The 20,760-nt window shown below is 39.3% G+C and overlaps 1 protein-coding gene across 2 annotated transcripts in view; it reads left to right on the top strand.

The window, feature by feature from the left end:
* The window catches only part of dpp6a (dipeptidyl-peptidase 6a), a 145,900-nt gene extending 125,190 nt beyond the window's left edge, over window positions 1–20,710 (top strand). The window contains exons 8-26 of one of the 2 annotated variants that reach the window (XM_087789270.1): window positions 2,313–2,433; window positions 9,703–9,857; window positions 9,918–10,015; window positions 10,250–10,373; window positions 10,470–10,508; window positions 10,729–10,836; window positions 10,904–10,995; window positions 11,117–11,164; window positions 11,235–11,353; window positions 12,048–12,119; window positions 12,927–13,034; window positions 13,104–13,173; window positions 15,049–15,243; window positions 15,317–15,371; window positions 15,430–15,529; window positions 16,391–16,449; window positions 16,517–16,589; window positions 16,662–16,735; window positions 17,794–20,710. In XM_087789270.1, the coding sequence (XP_087645396.1) occupies window positions 2,313–2,433; window positions 9,703–9,857; window positions 9,918–10,015; window positions 10,250–10,373; window positions 10,470–10,508; window positions 10,729–10,836; window positions 10,904–10,995; window positions 11,117–11,164; window positions 11,235–11,353; window positions 12,048–12,119; window positions 12,927–13,034; window positions 13,104–13,173; window positions 15,049–15,243; window positions 15,317–15,371; window positions 15,430–15,529; window positions 16,391–16,449; window positions 16,517–16,589; window positions 16,662–16,735; window positions 17,794–17,943 (1,860 nt within the window). In that variant the 3' untranslated portion in view covers window positions 17,944–20,710. The remainder of the gene's footprint in view (window positions 1–2,312; window positions 2,434–9,702; window positions 9,858–9,917; window positions 10,016–10,249; window positions 10,374–10,469; window positions 10,509–10,728; window positions 10,837–10,903; window positions 10,996–11,116; window positions 11,165–11,234; window positions 11,354–12,047; window positions 12,120–12,926; window positions 13,035–13,103; window positions 13,174–15,048; window positions 15,244–15,316; window positions 15,372–15,429; window positions 15,530–16,390; window positions 16,450–16,516; window positions 16,590–16,661; window positions 16,736–17,793) is intronic. The other variant, XM_087789271.1, reaches the window with a different exon arrangement.
* The last annotated feature ends 50 nt before the right edge of the window (window positions 20,711–20,760 follow it).

Here is a 20,760-nt window from a genome sequence, read left to right as displayed (position 1 = left end):
CTACTATACACAACTACATTCAACTATACAAAAATACATTCTACTATACACAACTACATTCAACTATACAAAAATACATTCTACTATAAACAAATACATTCTACTATACACAAATACATTCTACTATACACAACTCAATTTTACTATACACAAATACATTCAACTATACACTTATGTCTCCCTAATAATAATCCACCATCGTTCACCCAGAGATACCACAAGGGTTAAGCAAGTTTCTACAGAAAGTTTGAAGAACATGGACGGACTGTTTCTAAGGCCACACTTCCACCCGCGTGGAAGATTTCAATCATGTCTGGACGTCTGACTAATGACTTGCATCGTTGATTATCACGTCGACCAACACTTAAAGTCACTTTTAATTAACAGCCTGGATTGATTTAGCTGCTCCAGTCGAGTCGCTAATGAGAAGCGCTTCGGTGAAATGTCACCGGCGAATGTATGAACACATGCATGGTTATGAAAGTAACCTCAGCAGAAAGTTGTTCTGCACAAATGTTACGGAGGGAAGCAAGTGACAGTTGTTTTTAAGGACCGGCTCCCACAGGCTGGACCTACTGCATCCAATGATTCAATTGATCACACACGCGATGGTTTCCATCCCACAAATATTACCTGTTGTCTCTCAAATGAACTGCCCCGAAAATTTAATTGACTGACATCTGTTTACCCTCCAGCAACAATGCAGTTTTACTGCAGAGAGATCTTTCATGAAGTTGAGGTTCACATACTTGTAGCCAGCAATACTCCTTTGATGTGGAAATATGTTCTTTCATTCTGTGAAAGATTCCTTTCTTTAATGTGAAGTTCAAAGTCAGTCTTCCTCATTCTTTTGACCAGGTTTTCCACCAAAAAAACACAGCAAAATCCTATGCTGTGTCTCAAATTGAGTACTTCTCTAATTGCACTTATTTACAGTACACTGTAATACAGTGCACTTGCTTTTCCACAGGGTATTACTGTCTCAAATCAAACACTGCCGCCACACACTTACCAGAAATGACTTGCAGCTTTTTTGATTTGAAGCTTCTTCTTCTTCTACTTTTTAATGCTGATTGCAACCAGCGGTTGTAGCCCTATGACCGACACTTTTATACCAATCGAAGAAAGTTAATAAGTTGTGTTTCATTGTGTTATTACTGTTGTTGTGTTGTTTTTTTTGGGTAAAAATTAGCGTATTCTCGAGACATTTACGTCGGTATCTTCCCTGAAGACGCGTCGTCAGCTTCAGTTTTCTTCCGGCATCTACATCACTAAGATGGCCGGCGTTAAGGGTAGAAAGTGTCCATCGATCCACACTCAATTTTCTGGCCATTTAAGTGCACCAAATTGAGTGCTCATCGCACATTTTCACACACTGCTCTTTCCCTTTTTTTTCCCCTCAATGTTACTCATAATATATATATATATATATATATATATATATATATATATATATATATATATATATATATATATCATGAGTCTAAGTATCGATTGTTATAGGTTAACTATTTTATAATCTATCTATATTCATATTTTACCATTTTATAATAAAAGTGGACAATATTTTAGTTTTAAAGCATAAAACAGTTAAAAAAAACTCAAATAAAATGAAGACTGAAGAAGAAAAGTCGTATCATCATGTCGGTTTGTTTCTCAGCTTGACCTATGAATATTATTCTCACCATAACCATTACTTACTTGTTTACTTACTAACTTACTTACTTACTAACTTACTTACTTACAGATTCTGCTCTGTTGATAACGAAGGATATTTAAGAGTTAGCGTAGCATGTTAACATCGCTTGCAGAAATGACCTTAAGTCAGCCACGGCGGCAGTATTAGATTTACTCCTTCATTCTTGGTTCCATCATCCCAGTGTTCAGAGGGAATATCTTCTCTTTTTAGAGAAGTCACTCACGTACGGTGATACCTGCTGGAGGCCACGACTCTTTATAATCCTCCAGACACTCAGCCCACTCTTCTGCCGGAGATTGATTTCAGTGTGACTTAAAAGTGTCGGCTTTTTTTTGAAAGATCCAGCTCCAAGAAAGTGTCACACTCACCACAGGCCCTGATGATCTATTTTCCCAGAGAATGAACAGTTGACCTTCTTGAATGTGGGAAACCCTTCAAGGCCTCCAATCGACGGAGTAACTGTGGTAAAGCTTTTATCTGAGACTGGAAACACTCATTGCTCTGTGAAGACAGTGAGGAATTAAATATGAGACTTGTGGCTCTAATCGTGTTTCGAGGAAGACTCGCCAAGACTTTATTATGTTTCTTAATCACCTGTTTTCTTTTTCACCAGATTTACATCTTTGAAAACAACATCTACTACCGCTCAAATGTGGTGAGCCGCTCCATCCGCCTGGTGTCCACTGGCAAAGAAGGCGTCATCTTCAACGGGCTCAGTGATTGGCTTTACGAAGGTAAGATGCTCCGTTCAAGTAATCTCTGCGACAAGTTCATGGATGTGGCCTGGATTCTAGTGATGGGCTGATGAAGCTTCATGAAGCAGTGTCAAGTTGTTTAAAGGTCAGACGTCAGTTTACCGTATTTTCCGCACTATTAGTCGCACCGGATTATAAGGCGCACCTTCAATGAATGGCCTTTTTCAGAACTGTTTTCATAAATGGGGCGCACCGGATTATAAGGCGCACCTTCAATGAATGGCCTTTTTTAGAACTGTTTTCATAAATGGGGCGCACCGGATTATAAGGCGCACCTTCAATGAATGGCCTTTTTTAGAACTGTTTTCATAAATGGGGCGCACCGGATTATAAGGCGCACCTTCAATGAATGGCCTTTTTTAGAACTGTTTTCATAAATTGAGCGCACCGGATTATAAATTGCATACAATAAAAGATACAGACAAACGTTTCACTGGGGTTGCGTTATGCATCCACTAGATAAAGCTGTGCTAAAGGGAATGTCAACAAAACAGTCAAACTTTGCAGTGAGCAGACAAATGTTGAGCGCGCAGCTGAGAAGTTGAGCGCAAAAAAAGGGACCAAGACACACTCGCTCAAACCGGTGGCAGTAATATTACTTCATAGACGTCCGCCTTGATGTGACGTGCGTCGTTAATCCCACCCCGTGATGACGCAATGACGTAATCCAGCCCATGGCGTGTCGGCTAAATTGGCGCAGAGTCATTAAAGTGTTTGTAAACGAGTCACCCACCAGGTAATGTTCATATATAAGGCGCTCCAGATTATAAGGCGCACTGTCGTTTTTTAAGAAAATTAAAGGCTTTTAAGTGCGCCTTATAGTGCGGAAAATACAGTAAAAATAATGTGATGTTTCATCAAAACCGTTGTTCAAAACAAATGAAAATAGTGCAGAGACCGCCATCTAGTGGACTCTGAAAATAATGACACTGCTTCATGAAGCTTCAACAAAACATCACTAATGGATTCATGTGGGACCTACGGTGGCCCAGGAGTGCCATATAATATTTAACATTGCAAAACTACATTGAGATAAACAAGAACAAAACTTTCAACTTAAAACTTTACTCAGGATGAGATGTTGAGGATGTTGAGCTCACTCAGACAACAGATCTTTGTCAGATAATACGTACAAGTGAGTCGGAGTTATACCAGACAGCAACATCTGTGCTCGTTCACGTCGGTGCTCTTCAGAGACATTAACAGACGGCCGTCCCCCGGCTGTACACGGAATCAACATTCTTGGCTGCTCCATTAGCATTAATTGATTGTGAGCTAACACGCTGATACACATGTCAAGCTGACGCCGCTGATCAAAGCTGAACGGTGGCGAGGATGGAAGGAAAGAGTTAATAATGGCATATTTTTGGGGGGGTTTGAAGAAGGAAGAATGTCATCTTCATTCCGTTGAATTCATCTGTGTCACTATACTTTAAGATGAATCTCCCGCCAAGTGATAAAACACAGGAATTGTGGGACGAAGTCGAGATAGCGGCGCTGCAGAATCAAGAGACGTAGATAGTGTGACGTGACGCTGTGATACCGTCAGCACTTCCATCTCCCTGAGGTTACCTGATGGTTTATCGCCCTGAATCGTTTCATCTGGAATACGCCCGGCGGTCAGGAAAACATGCTGGATTTTTTACGTTGTTTTCCATTTCCACGAAAAGTGTGTTGCTGTGATATACCTCAGGCTCCTAATCAATCACACTGCTTTATTTATGGAGCGCTTTTTTTCCCACTTGTTCAGAAGTACAAAAGACACTCAACACAACACAAAATGGAATTTGAATCGATCTGGACACACTCCAAGCTCACAGAGATGAGGCAGACTACAGATATGTGGAATTTAGGGACAGGAATTAAGGGTTGAGATTATTTTTAGACTAACAGAGTTACAGGCAAAAAATAATGTTCATTTTAATGTAGCGACTTTAGCTCAGTTGTCTTCATCTTCCTTAAAAAGACGCTTAAAAACATGCAAATACCGCCATGGTGCTCGTCTGTAACATCCATTGGAAGCACTCGCGATGTTACCCAGGGTACTTCCTGTCTGTGTTGCTTGTTGTTCTTTAAACGTCTGCCATAAACAAGCTCAAAATATAGACGTTTATCCGGGGAAATTATTATCATAGAAAATGGACGTTATAGATGAGTAGTTTGGAGGTATTTGGATGTTTTTATTTTTGGAGGACATTCTTCCATTGAGCTCCATTGGCTTCAATAAAATGAACATACGTTTGTCTTTAACTCTAAAAAGAAACAGATTACTCTGAATATAATCCATTAGCTTGCATGAGGACTTCTTGATTTTCTCTCAAAGTTACATGACGACACCGCTTGTGCTATTTTGTAAAACACAAATTGAATGTCACGCTGGGACAGATTTCTTGAATCTTCAAATCTATTATTGAGTCTTAATTGGGGTTGATTTGTGATCCCTACCAGGCGTCCCCTCAGAACTCCCCCCGGTGAAGGTTTTTCTAGAAGTTCGGAACCTCCGACACACCTCCATAACCCCACGGCAGATGGTTTGAGATGAAAGGAGGACCGGTAGCAGATTGAGGAAGAGATAACATTGCACTCTGGCGTGGGAACAGCTTGGGTAGCTCTCAAGAAAAGTTGGCTCTAATCGAAATACCAGAAGTTGAATGGACGTGAACTCATTGATATTCCAAGGAGGTTCAGTTAAATGGTGTTACATTTTCCCCCAAAAACATTCAGTGAACTCTCCCGTCTGCTGTCGGGCAGACACAAACCCGGGAGCAGCCTTTGGCAGCAGCGCCGCGGCACAGAGTCGTCCGCCTTGCCAGGTTGTGTAACGTTTTCATCACGGCCACTGTCCAGCTGAAGATTGTGCATATTAAAGCTCCGCAGAGGGTTACCACAGGGTCGCACAGATGCTGGGGAGGGATGAGAGCTTAATCTAACACCGATGGGTAAAATAATCTGCTGGCCTTGAATGTCTGGGGGGTCACGGCGCCGTCGCTGATTCAAATCCCTGAATAGTCATGGCTGTGCAAGAGGAGAGGAAACCTTGAGTGTTTTGGGTTTTTTTTATTACACCGATAATAGAGTATTGTGGGAGTTAAAAGCTTGTTTTTTATCTCTTTATTCTCAGTTGGGTTTACAAGTTGGAAGGGTGATAATTAATGAGTCACAAGGATATTAAGAATTATTTCACCAGCAATAAGAGGAGAGAATGAACAAATCAATTTAAACAGGAATTCAATCTAATCCCTCTCTAAGAGGCATGGATGGCATGATAATGTCATAGCAAACTATATAAAGCATAGGTACATCATACTTATTAACCTCGCAATTATATTATAACATTATTATCGTTTTTATTATTAAAAACATTGACATTTTATGATCTACAACTAAAAAAAGGTATTAAAAACCCTAGTTACATTTAATACCACCATCATTTTTATTCAGACTAAAATCGAGATCATCAATTATTGCTAAGATAACAAACATAATCACTGTTATTACAGAAATACAAATTAATTTCAATTATGAGTGAATAATAAATTAAATAATATGTGTTATTTTTTATCAGTATTAAAAACGTAATAATAACAACAGCACATAAAAATAATAATCATATTGATGACAAAAATGAATGGCTCACTTTTCCACTAAGACTACTGGCAATACACATGATATGGATAATAATAATAAATATAAATAAATAATTGACAACGCTGTGCCTTATTGTTTCACAAAGCTCCGCTTCCCTCTGCTGGTTATCTTTGGTAATAGCTTCAAACGCCTTCTTTTGTTTATTTATTATTATTTATTACTTATTTATCTAATTTATTTCAATTTGATGTGATTTAAATAGAGCTCACACATGTCGGAACCTGTTCTTTACTGGCTAAGTATTTTATTGCAGGGGAAGAAAAGTAAATAAATAAAAAGGCTTACACTTCTATAAAAACTTTGCCTCATAGGAAGTCTATTAGTTGGAGCCACAGCCTTTTTGTATTCAAATTTAAGGCTTTAAGTTCGTTTTCACATCCAAAATCGAATCTATTTAAATTCAAGAATAAGAGTTTCTCTTCATAAGCAAGGATATGGATGTAAAAAGATAACAAAGACATTTACCCACATTGGAAATGCAGCGTGAGCAGCGTAGGAAGATGATTCTGTCTGCAGCTGATGTCCTGGACCTGAGGAGAAAGATAGAAAATACTCCCCAGGTAACAGCTGAAGACTGCAGCAGGACTCGTCAGAGTAAGGTACTCGGGTAAAGGTTTTAGAATACTGTTCTCTGGAGCGTCAGGACAGTCAGGACCACGGAGAGGAATCTGGATTCCTTGAGACTGTACTGAAGGAGCAACAACATGGAGGAGCTGTGCAAAGAGGGGGAGCACTGAGGTACAAACAAAAACACACAGAGGGAGTTGGTATTTAAAAAACTCCTCCAGCATCATTAGACTTAAATCTATGGTAAATCTCAGGTGGGTCTTGAAGAAGCAGTTGCAGCACACAAGCCCAAGATTGTCAATAAAATGAGGAATGGCCGAAAATAACTGTGGATCGCTGCAGGAATGTCAGGCTATGTTCCACAAGGGTGTTGTTCTTAAGACGTTTCTAATAATAGTTACAAAAGCAACATTATTTTTTCATAAACTTCAATGTTGAATGTTCACATTAGACCTTCTTATTCTCTCTGGGAAATCAGAAACAAGAAAAAGTCATTTTGTTCAAACTATTGCCTGAGAGTTCCTCTGGTCCTGATGTTTTCATGGTGAGTTTATGGAGATTAACTGTTCATAGCTATTATAACATCTCTGGTTCTTAAGTAGGGACTGATATTCATATCACGCCTCCTTTTTTGGGGTTTCTGTAATTGAACTTGTTCAGACTGCAAAAGCTGCATTTCTTTTCCCTTTGCCTCAGAGAGCTCTTCCTCTTTCTCCTTAAGTTGAGCTTGGAATTCTATATATGCTGACTCTGATTTTCAAATGCAGCCATCAGTGTCTGAATATGCGCCTTTAGTGGCCTGGTGTTTTTATTACCTGTGGGACTCTTGACAGACACTAGTCTTCAAGTCTGAAGGAGTCTCACCTACACAGTTATTTGAAGGATTTTACAATTTACTTTAACCATCAGCAGGGGGCTCAGAATCGATTTGTAGCAGGGCAGGTGTTGATCAGGGGACCGGCAGAGCTTGTTTTCGAAGTAAATTGTGAAGTAGGGGGTCAGGTAAGTTAGGTAAAGGTTGGATTTAAATTCTTCTTCACTTGATTTGCTTGGTTGTTCTGCTCTGCCCCCTGCCTAAGTACAGTCCTGTTCAATGTTTAGTCTCTAGGGATTTTGTCCCTGTCAGAGGATTCAAGTAAGTAAGTAAAGTTTATTTTTAAAGCGCCTTTCTAGACCAGGGTCACAAAGCGCTTTAACAATCAAAAACATTACCGGTTAAAATATATTATATAAAAGATCAAGAAACATAAGACATACACAGGAGTCACAGAAAATCAGGGGAAATCCTGCACGAATAAAAATGTCCTGAGATGTTTCTTGAAGGAGTCAGTAGATCCATCAAACACAGAGGGAGAGGAAGATCGTTCCAAAGCTTAGGAGCAACAGCCTGGAAGGATTTCTCTCCTCTGGTCCTGAACCGTGTTCAGGAACCATCAGTAGATTCTGATCCACAGACCTCAGAGCCCGAGCTGGGGTGTAAGAGTGGTTCAGATCACTGAGCTAAGGAGAAGCCTGACCATGAATAGCTCTGAAAGTAAGAACCAGAATTTTTAAATTGATCCTAAAATAAACTGGCAGCCAGTGAAGAGTTTTAAGGATCGGGAAATGTGAGTTCTTCTACTAGAGCGAGTCAAAGTCACCTGTTTAGACACTTTTTTCTGGTTGGACTACTTATCTGGCATCATGACCCGTTTGTCTGTTATCTGGAAACGCCTCCGTTTGGTAAGCCTGTTCGATTGATCGGCTGGTTGCCACCAAGACTCCAAATACACTGTTTATTCTTTGATTTCATGTCCGCAACAACCCTAAGAAAGGATTGTTTTTTATTTGAAATTCACATGCCACTGTTCGTCAAATATTCTATGGAATAGAAGTGTTTTTGATAATGGCTAACATGTCAATCTTGTCATGACAGCAGTCCAGTAAAACAATGTCAGCGTTTAAAGAGCCGTTGGTGTCACATGCTGTCATTGGTAGCGATTTGGATTAAGAGCAGGAACGTGAGCTGTCACATGACCAGGATCGAATGATTGGTTAATTGGTTGAAACTGTTTATCTTTGTATTTGCCGTTACACAGACTGAGTGAGTAGAGGTGTTGTTTTTAAAGAACATGTTTTAACATTAAGTCCAGTCCAGTGTTCTTTGTTTCTTTCCCAGACACCTTTGAATATTGACCTTCCACCTTGAGTCCTTCAGGAGCTCCAGGTGCTTTTATTTGAGTTGATATCAGGTTCCAGATGCAGTTGCTACATTGTCCTTTTCAACTTCTACTTCACGTTTAAGTTCTTATTTTAATTTGAGGATTTTCTTTGGCACTATCGAAGCCATTTCTGCTTTAACTTCAATCAGAGCAGATCTTCAAATCTTCAATTCATGTTCAACACCTGATGAAGTGCAACACAGACGTAGAGGGATTTTCCATCAAGCACAAGTTCAATGACTATTAACTGAAAGAAAAACTCAACCAGCGTGAATATTTTAAAGATCATTAATTTTAAGTATACATAAGGGACAATATACATTTCATAAAAGATAAACAAATGAACATAAGAATTGACATAAATAAATACACCAGTCCCTACACACCTTTACACACTCTTGTTGAGATACATACACACACACACACACACACACACTAAGCGTTCAGGGGAGGCTGTTGAAATGAACTGCAGGGATTTTTGGTGTTCGGGTTAGAGGATGACACACACTCAGATAATACACACTCAGATAATACACTCTCAGAAAGCCAAAGAAACACCTGGTTTGTATCTGCGGAGAAATTGCTGTTTGGCTCGTTTTGAGAAAATGTGGCCAAGTTGTGTTTGGGCTGAGAGATTGGCTTCTGTGATTTATGGCCCTGACACGTCCTCGCAGACGAAGGGGGGGCAGCATTGAGTCTGCAGCTGTTTGGCTTGAAGATCGATTTACCTCTCGGGTGTCGGTGTTGTTAGAAAAGTTCTGAAAGTAAAAACTTGCTCAAATGTTCATCACCTTTAAACCCTGTGTTTGTATCCGTCTTCCTTCTGTTCCAGAGGAGATCTTCAACTCCCACATTGCCCACTGGTGGTCCCCCGACGGAGCCAGGTTGGCGTACGCCACCATCAACGACAGTCTGGTGCCGAAGATGGAGCTGCCCATGTTCACGGGAACTCTCTACCCCACAGGGAAGGAGTATCACTACCCCAAGGTGACCACAGACCCATGTTGAGATGATCAATCCCTGACATTTTCCTTTTCTTCTGCCCAGGCCGGGGAGGAGAACCCGCTCATCACGCTGTACGTCGTCAATCTCAACGGTCCACTTCACACCATCGAGATGAGGCGACCCGATGACCCCCGGATGGGGTGAGATTTGATCGAGTGTCAGGCCAGCGCTCAAGACAGGACTCAAATGAAGAATTAAAGCAGTCTTAAAGAAAAGTGCGATGAACCGAAACCACTAAACTGCTAAACATGAACAGAGAAACCAAACACTAAACAGACTGAGGCACTTGTTATTGTTTCTTCTCAGTGTTTACCTTCTTTTCACAAGCTCCTTTAATTCATAAATCCATAGACGATCGTTGTGTTTTCTCTCAGGGAGTTCTACGTCACCATGGTGAAGTGGGCCACCAGCACCAAACTGGCCATCAACTGGCTCAACCGAGCTCAGAACATTTCTATTCTGACCCTGTGTGAGGCAACCACAGGGGTCTGCACAAAGGTCAGTGTGTGTGTGTGTGTGTGATTCTGTGTGTGTGTTTGCGTTTGAGCTTTGCTTTGGACTCGCTGCATCTCTCAAGCTCATTTCATCTTTCAGAAACACGAAGATGAAAGCGAGGGATGGCTTCACAGACAGGTGAGTCTCACACGTGTGTGTGAAAGAACACTGCATGTCTTTGGTTTCTTTTATCTCCTGTGTTGTCTGTTTCTGTCCATTAAAGATGACATCATAATGTATGCATAACGGGATTAAACACTGAAAATGTAAACGCTAAAATATATATTTAAGTACTTCTTACTAAAAACAATTGAAGATCAATGAACCACGAAGGAAATATTTTATTTTTCTTCTTCAGAATGAGAAGCCGCTGTTCTCCAAAGACGGCCTGAAGCTTTTCTTCATTCGAGCCATTCCACAAGGTGGACGAGGAAAGTTCTTCCACATTTCCATGTCAATTTCCCAGGTAGCACTGCCGCACTGGTGGCCAGATCCATGCAACACACATTTGTTAACAATGTGAACGTCCGCAGCCGAACACCAGCGCCGACACGCTGCAGTCGATCACGTCAGGAGACTGGGACGTGACGGATGTTCTGGCCTACAACGAGGAGAACCAGCTCATGTGAGAGAAGCAACAATGACGGTTCAATGAATAGAGAGTTGACGTCAACTATTCTTGCAAATGCTGATGAGTCGATGAGGCCTTGAGTCCGTTGATATTCTTGTTGTTTGTGTTCTAATAGTTACTTCTTGAGCACTGAAGACGGCCCGAAGAGACGACACCTGTACAGGTAACGTCCGGTAGACTTCAGAAACCCGATCGTTTTTTTCGTGTTGACTCACAGATTTTTGTCCCACTAGCGCCGACACGTTCGGCTCCTTCAATCGTCGATGCCTGTCGTGTTCGCTGTCCGACAGCTGCGGCTACATCAGCGGCTCCTTCAGCCACAACATGAGCTACTTCCTGCTGCACTGCCAAGGTAACCGCATATATATATAAACTGTTTTATAAGTGGAGTCACTATGCTGGTGCAGGTTTCCATGAAGTCATGCTCTACAAAGAAACAGACATTGACAAAACTATATAGTTTACTTGTGTTTAATGAAAGCTATCAAAAACATCACTACAGTGAACAATTGAACACATAATCATTTGTTTTTTATATTTATTTCAATTTATTTCTTATAACTTTGTAAATTACTTTTTCTTATATTTATTCATTTATTTATTACATTTCTTTCAAAAGAATTCAATTTCAACATAATGTAAAAAATATTAACACTGACTTGTGGGTTAAGGTGACCCGAAAATAAATGTGTTTGTGGCATCCCTTGCTTTGTTACTGGATCAAGGTGAACGACCTGCCTGGTATCCACAAATACAAATAAAGTGGTGGAGGTTGTTCATCTTGATCCAGAGGCAACACAAGGGGTTAACAAGTAATTTTGATTGGGTAAAAAAAATTATAAACTCAATCACACTTTTTATGCATCATGTTTGATATTCCTTATATTTTACACTTGAAATGTCAAAGATGTTTAAAACGTATTTAAATGTAGCTATTTTTTATCAAGTCAATTATGAAGACATTTATTTATGAAATCCATGAACGTTTATCACTCGTGATATGTATTAAGGGTGGTTTCTTATGCAAAGGTTGTGTCTCTACTCAGGTCCAGACGTCCCATTTGTGTCCATCTACAAGACCCAGAGAGACAGAGAGAGCGAGATGGAGGATAGAGAGAGTAAGAAAGACTTTTCTTCTCTTCCTTTTTCTACCAAGACTGAATGTTCAGTGCTATTTGTACGTATACGTTCAGCGCCGGAGTTTAAAGCCTCCTGTAACCAAATGGATGGTTGGAATGTCAACATATGGAGCAAATTATGTGTTATGAGCTAAATTTGTTCATGACAGTCCATCAATGTCACGCCTACCAACACGCTGGACACTGTCCCAAAAAAACTTTTAAAAGGTTTTTAAAAATAGTTTTTGTTTCAGTGAATTAGCTGTTGTTAAATTATTTCTTTAAAAACTACAATCTTAGAGAGAGAAAGAAACAATGTATCTTTTTTTTTTTTTAATATTATTATAAATTATGTTAAATATGAATGTCACATAAGAAATAATCAAATAGGTGCTAAACGATTGTTTGTTTGTTTGTTTGTTTTAAAGTGATAATTCATCCAAAATTCAAATGTCACAAATTTCTACTCACTTCTTCCTAGAAAGACACATTAAAACATCCAAATACCTTCATTGTGCTTGTCTGTAATGTCCCTCTTGTAATAAAACCCCAACATGAGAAAATGTTCCTAAAATAAAAGTAAAAAAGTCTATATTTTAAGCTTGTTTGTAGCAGAAACTAAAATGCTAACATGCAACACAAACAGGAAACACTTGAGCTCCAAGTGTCTACTGTCTACACTCGGAGCTCACGACAGGGTTCTGAAGTTTGGACGAACTATCGATTGGAAATTAAATGTTACATTAACAATTGTTATTCATAATATTTTTCAATAGCTGCTGTTTTAATGGTTAAAAATACTTGCAGGTATATCAGAAGTCTACAGACTGGAGACCAACGAGAACCTGAGGCTGAGCCTGGATTACGTTCAGATGCCCACCGTGGAGTACCAGGAGATCAGCATCGACGACTACAGTACATCATCACAACAAATCTTCAATGAATGAACTGATCTGGATCAGCATTTCTTTTTTCCATCCTCAGCTTTATCAATTCAGATCATCAAACCTGCTGGCTTCATGGACACGTCTCACTACCCGCTGCTGCTGCTGATGTGAGATCAGTTCTTGGTTGTATCTTCACTCAAACATGTTTTATGATCATATAAATCAATGGTAACATTTTATATTTAAGAAAGTTATATCCGTGTAACAAACTGGTAAATAAAAAATATATATATATATATGAAATGAAAATGAAAAGTCCATTCATTTATTAATGTATTATTAAGTATTTAGGCAAATAATTCTACATAACTATATTAACACATTGTAACATCTTAATTTTTTTTTCACATTTATGGAACATAAAATAATTTCTTGAACAACTTATGTAACTTTCACTGTCAGTTTCCGGTCAAATTGGTGAGCAGCCACTGAAAAACAAAACAAAAAATGTCAAAGGGCTGTTCCATTAGTTAGATAAGAGAGTCCCATTCTAAAATGATGTACTTGTTTATTTTTATTATTTTAAACTGAATAATTGTTACAGAAAATGATACTTTCCTTGCATGATCCGGCTCTTTACTGCAGAACATTCCCTTTGATGTTTCAGGAGCTGAACCTTAAAAACACAGAATTAAATTTAATTAAATCATTTATTCAAAAATAACAAAATATAATAAACCTTTATAACAACAACAACTCTAGACAACACATATCCAAATGATACCCAAGTTTGTCGTCCTACCATCGGTAGCCTTAAATGTCTAAAATGCAAGAACAAAATGTTTTAACTTGGACGACACACAGGAAGTGAAGTGGTTCACTAACGTTTATAATACTGGCCAAAGTGCTGAGCAGTTTCTTACCACTTTCCGGAGGCTAAAAAAAGACATAAAAACTGTAAATGCTTTTAAATGATAGTACTTGTATACGTGTACTTGAATCAGGGGTTGGAACGGAGCCATCTTGGTTTGACACTCCAAGTACTGCAATAACAAGTAGGTAGAAATTTCAAATACTTGAAAGTAAAGCAGTAAAGGTCACATCTGATAGTGTCATCACTGTACCTGGAAAATGAATAGCTGGTGGAAAATCGTCTCTTTGCAGTACTGGACTCCCCATCTGACTCCCAAGTACACAGGATTCGGCCTTGTGACTAAAAATTTAATTTTATTATTACATTTTTAAGAATGTTTTTATTTATAAAATTGCGTCGCTTTTGGTCTTATATATTATTGAAGTCAAATAATCAACGTCATGGTACAGTAATATGCAAGTTATGAGTAGAACAACAATGACCAAGTGGTACTTGAGGATAATAATACATATTATATACAGTATAAATATAACAATAAATAATATGTTAAAAGGACCAGTTTCTCTCCCTCTTGGATAAAATGTTCGCCGATAGCCACAGATGTCCAACCGTCCCGCCACAAATGCTCCTTCCCAACACCCACCATCTATGTCTAATGTTAATTCAATGTTGATTCAACGACAGATTTTCAATGTTAAAATGGTGACAGTAATTCAACATTGAATCAACATTGATTGATCAACGTCAACCAAAAATAACTAAATCTGACTAAAAATCAACATTGAATCAATAAAGTTTGCTATCTGGGTTGTTTACAACAAAATCAATTGACAAAAAAAAAGTTTATTTAACAAATATAGTTTAAATATTTAATACTTTAGAAGTAATGGGTCTGGAAATTGAAGGAAAAGAAAATACATTATTGACTTCTAAAGCAAACATCTATATGTTATATTATAGATTTGTTTTTATTGTTTCTTTATGATCCAGGTTTCATGTTTCTCACAGAGATATCTATCTCATATGTGTATATATATATATATGATAGATACAGGCAGAATGTAGAAATAACATTTGCATGTGACAAAATGAAGCAGCATTGACGCACTAGAATGTGAGTTGTATGCTCACTTTGGTGCCGCCATCCTTACTCTCTCTGTCCGCGCAGAGATGGGACCCCCGGTGGCCAGATGGTGTCGGAGCGGTTCGGCCTGGACTGGTCCACAGCACTGATCAGCAGCTTCGGCGCCATCGTGGTCCGATGTGACGGGCGTGGCAGCGGCTTCCGCGGAACCAACCTGCTCTTCCAGATCCAGAGGAAGCTGGGAGTGCACGAGGAGCAGGACCAGCTGGAAGCCCTCAAGTACGGACCTGTCAATCAATAAAAACCGACAGTCAGTCGCCATCTAACCAGTCATGACTCTCTTGGATTCCAGCTTCCTCCTCAAAGAGCCGTACGTCGACAGATCACGAGTGGGAGCATTCGGGAAGGTGAGCCGGTCCTCTTACAGGAACACAATCTCTGTTTGACCGTCGGTCTTCCCACCAGGTCTACGGAGGATACGTGACCAGTTTGCTGCTCAGCGGAGACGACTCGCCAGTGAGATGCGGCGCCGTCCTCTCGCCCGTCACAGACTTCGAGCTGTACGGTGCGTCAGAGAACATGTTCCTCCTATGAGAGGCTTGAGCACAGAAGTCACACATCTTTCATAAGAATAAAAACGCAACACTCTTTTAAAATGTTTGAACTTGAAAGTATTGAACTGTTTTTAGGTTATTAATGGAAAAACTGACGAATATAAAATAAGTTACGAGAATTATGTTTCAAGTAAGACATGATGATTCAAAAACATATTTACTGATGTTATTTTGATTAATATTGAACAGATGATACAATTCTGTTGAAAATGTTTGATTTACTGTTTGAATTAGTCTAATTCTGTAGAATTATGGAGCTCAAATAATACTAAAATAATCATTAATTAAGATATAGACAGCGACACTTTTTTTACCTGATAATATGAGCTTCATGAAGCAGTGTCATGTTGTGTAAAGGTCAGTAGGTGGCGCCATCAGTTTAAAAATGATGTGATGTTTTATTATAACAGTTATTCAAAACAAAGGAAAATAGTGGAGGGACCGCCATCTAGTGGACTTTGAAAGTAATGACACACAAATAATGTCCTTTTAAGGTTATCTGCTGTTCTTCTGTGAAATCAACATTAAAATGCATTTTTATTTATTTAAAGCACATTTTACGCCTAGTTTCATTTGAAAATGTTCATGCTTTGAGTAGATATCAATAGTGATGTGCTGAGGAAGCTTCATGCCATCAGTAGGTGGCGCCATCAGCTTAAAAATGGTGTGTTGTTTCAGTAGAACAGTTGTTCAAAACGAAAGAAAATAGTGTAGATACTGCCATCTAGTGGAGATTAATGAAACTGCTTCATGAAGCTTCATCAGACCATCACTACCCACCATGATCGCATTCTAACGTCTTTCTCCTGCAGCTTCTGCGTTCTCCGAGAGATACCTGGGCCTCCCTAAGCCTGACACGCGAGCGTACACGGTGATGCCAGATTTTATCTCTCAAGAAAGTAGTCACTGTACGTCTTCATGCTGTTGTTTCTCTTCAGATGGCAAATCTGGCTCACAGAGCTTCTCAGTTCGTGGAGAAGAAGTTCCTGATCGTTCATCCGACAGCAGACGGTAAGATCGGACGCAGCGAAACAGTCAGAGAGAGACTATCGTGACTTTTTTTTTTGTGTTTTTTTTTTTCAGAAAAAGTTCATTTCCAGCATTCGGCCAAGTTCATCTCTCAGCTGATCAGTGAAAAGGCCAATTACACGCTTCAGGTTCGTCAAGTTCTACTTTATTATTTATTTAATTGAGACAACACAGATGAAGACGACATGTGTACATGCACAGAATCCTGAGACTTGAATGAATCCCTAAAATAATCTTCTAGAGCACATGGATTCATGCAAGGGTTTGAATATTGCCTCTGTAATGTAAGTAAGTGATTTGTATTTATATAGCGCTTTTTCAGATCAGGATAAAAGATCAAGATAACACCGAGAACAACACAGGATGTAAAAAATATTAAGACATATACAGAACTATAGTAGCAGGGAATAATTAAAAAAAGTTTGACAACCTTTTTCTTTCAAGTTTGTTAAATAGATGTTTGATGACAATTATTTTCGGGGCTTCCCGGTAAAAATGTCAATCATGTGGTTTTAAACCCTTCAGTTTTGGTCAATTTTAATAACATTTTTTCACGTTTTTTTTAAAACTGATGAAATGGACCAGATACTATTTTTGAAGGACCTTTGACCTGAACTACAAACGCTATAACGATAAACAGTCTTATAATAATTAAAGACTAAAAAAATATATACAAAAGTAATTAGAAAATTCACTTTTAATTTTATTGTAAATCACAAATATAAAATTAACATTATTATCTTTCAACTGTAAGTAAATAAGTAAGTAAGTGATTTGTATTTATATAGCGCTTTTTGTGAGATTTGAAAAAAGACAAAATCCAAGAACCTTAATAAGTTATATTTAGTATTAATACAATTTTTACTAAAAATGTTTTTTAACAGAGAGAGGATTATTGTAAATTATTATACTCAGGATCTAAACAATATTGAATAAATGTTTCTGGCACCCCCCAGTGTTGGAACAGTGACATTGCAGCAGTGTAAACTCATGAAAACTGAAGCTGCCACACATGGCGTCTGTTTACAAAATAAAAGAGAGACTCCTCAGTTATTTCTTAGCTTATTAGCGACTGACCTTGCCTTGGCAGTAAAGATCTCTATCGATATTCTAGCCATCAATCAAAGAACGTACCATGAAAATAAAGGTCAAGCTGTTACAGTTTTCTTATGAACCTCGTCTCCAGATCTACCCAGACGAAGGTCACTTCATCCACAGCGACGTGACGAAGCAGCACCTCAGCCAGTCCCTGGTCAACTTCTTCGAGGAGTGTTTCCGGCTACCGGAGCGAGCGCTGGAGGAGGCGCTGGACGAGGAGAGCGAGGACGAGGGCTAGAGACGCCGTCGCTCTGCTGCTCCGGATCAGTCTCCGTCTGCTCTCCGCACCGCAAGCACAACCTCCACCGAACACATCGACTCGTGCTCCTTTTTTTTTCCGGTCATTTGGACTCTGGGAACTGTCCAACCAACCGAGGTGTCTGTATAAATGGGTTTTTTTCTTCATCCAGTCCAGGGGGCGCTCTGGAGAGCAGCGGGAAAACATAGACGTTGTCCAGGAGCATCAGGATCTGTTGCTTGGGTCGAGGGGACGTCTTAGCGCACCGGACTTGTACAGGACAGACGCACGTGTTCGCGCCGAGCAGGAAATGTAATTATTTTTAAAGTGTTGACGAACTTTTCATGTTGAAACTGTGATCGTGTCGGTTTGTTCCTCCTGTTTGTACAATTCCACTCGACGATTGATGACATCATTTCTTTACGTCCGCCTTCGACCTCTCACGCGTTCACGGCTCCATGTGCAGCAATATGACAATCCGGGAGGATCATCGTCCGTTGGTTCTGGTTCCTTTGAGCAAGGCAGTAGTGGACTTCAACAACTCCTGGAGCTCGTCCAGAATTGTAGCAGAAACCAGTCTGTGATCGTTTGATTCATCGTCCTCAGAGACCTGAGACACAACCGTTCAAAGAAACTGCTCGACTCCAAGTCAACGTAGTAAAACCCTTGTCTCGTCTTCATCCGGGTCGTGGGGGCAGCAGCTTCAGCAGAGAGGCCTAGACTTTCTTCTCCTCAGCTAAATCATTCAGCTCTTCTGGGGGGACCCCGAGGTGTTCCCAGGCCCAGCTGAGAGACACTGACTCTAGTGTGTCCTGGGGTCACCCCGGAGGTCTCCTGATCATAGCTGTACACGTGTTAGAATCCTGTGATGAAGTGAGTGAGACTTTCCATCATTGCATTGTGTTTGTTCCAGAAGCAGAAAACATTGAGTCAAAAGTAAATAAATCGAGTAAACTTGATTAAATAGCAAATAATTCCATGAGATTTTGTCCATTGTGGCGTCGACCTCTACTAAGATTTTGTCTCACACAAATGGAAGTGATTACAAAAATCTCAACACTTTTCAATCGCACACTTCCAGTGCTAGAACATTATTTTTGATTTTGACCATATATACCAGGGGTCCCACACTTTTTCCTATGAGGGCTACATTACCATCCCCTTCTCTGATGTGGGGGCCAGCGTCAGTTTGTAACTTCTTCTTCCAGATTTGTTTTCTGTGAAGAACTCATGACCAGAAAACCCTCTCTGTGTTCTTCACAGAAAACACATCAGGAAATAATTAACACAACTCTAAAAAACAGTAAATGTCATTTTAGGCCCCAAAATTTTCTTTCAAACTAGTCCTTCTTAGCGAAATAAATGTAGGTGAATATAACAAAATCTAATCCCCAAAAATATTTGACCCACTAAAATTGCTGGTTCTATATTTTTGTCCCACCCTGTGTATGAAAAAACAAACAAAATGCATCTCTGGTATAGTTTAGGGGGCGGAGCCAAATGTGTCGTAGTCTGGGGACCACTGACTATTCAGAAATAAATTGATTTAACATTGTACGTCATTTTGAACTCGTGCTACATCCTCTCCTCAGCAGCAGGTGAAGGGATTTCATCCAAATACAATTTCAATTTCCTCCCCGAACAACGAGAGGGCAGTTTCTGTAAAGTGACCCTAAAAATGTGCTGACTCATGAATCCTGACACGGTGGTGACCAGATGAATGATCGCTTCCTGTGGGTTCATTCTCCTGTTATTTATTGCCCTACGTGACGCCGGCAGCATGAGACCAGGTTCTCGCCAAGTCTTAGACGCCTTCGAATGTTTCTTGCAGCGTTGATCATTTCATTCCAGAAGACAAAAGCGTATTATACGAGTGTTATTTATGCATAAGCGTTGAAGACACGTGTCCTTGAGAAGAAAAGAGGATTTGGAATGAAGGCGGACGTGAGCATGGAGTTTTCTGGCTTTTTTTAGGTGATTCGACTTTGTAATGGAAAAGCAACGACGAGAGCGTTTGTGGCATGAAGGTAAATGTTAGATGAAAATATAGATATTTATCTTTCTTTTGAGGCATTTTATCTGTGATCGCTTTCATCTTCTAGGATCAGTGATTAGAAGTGAATAAACAGGAAATTGTCCTTTAAGGTCGACTGCTGTTCTTCTGTGAAATCAACATTAAAATGCATTTTTATTCATTAAAAGCACATTTTACGCCTAGTTTCATTTGAAAATGTTCATGTTTTGAATAGATATCATTAGTGATGGTCTGATGAAGCATTATGAAGCAGAGTCATTTTGTTTAGAGGTCAGTAGGTGGCGCCATCAGCTTAAAAATGATGTGATGTTTCAGTAGTACAGTTGTTCAAAACAAAGGAAAATAGCGTAGATACCGCCATCTAGTGGAAAATACTGACACTGCTTCATGAAGCTTCATCAGACCATAAGTAAAGATATTAATGACAAAAGTAATCCACCATTACCCAGGTAAGTAGGTTCAAAGGTTTTTTATATATATATATATATATATATATATATATATATATATATATATACAAAAAACAGCTGGTGACAATATAGTTGATGTGATGTTGTTCTGATTGTTTCAGTGTGTTAGGCTTGGAATTATTGGATCAAATGTGGAAGAGCTGGTTAAACACACAATTGTCATGTGTGGGGAAAATGACAAAAGAGTTTGATGATGGTGAAGAGTTTATGCTACATGTGCTGGGTAAGTAACAAACGATGCTGCTCAAACTTCATCCTCCTCCATCAACCTTTAGCTTGTTTGTATTGTTGTTTTTCATCTCTGTCCTGAAC

This window comes from Callionymus lyra, chromosome 4, assembly GCF_982586985.1.
Source record: "Callionymus lyra chromosome 4, fCalLyr1.hap1.1, whole genome shotgun sequence".
NCBI classification, from domain to species: Eukaryota; Metazoa; Chordata; class Actinopteri; order Syngnathiformes; family Callionymidae; genus Callionymus; species Callionymus lyra.
Note: the sequence above shows the minus strand (reverse complement) of the source record. Positions and strands in the feature narration are given on the sequence as shown.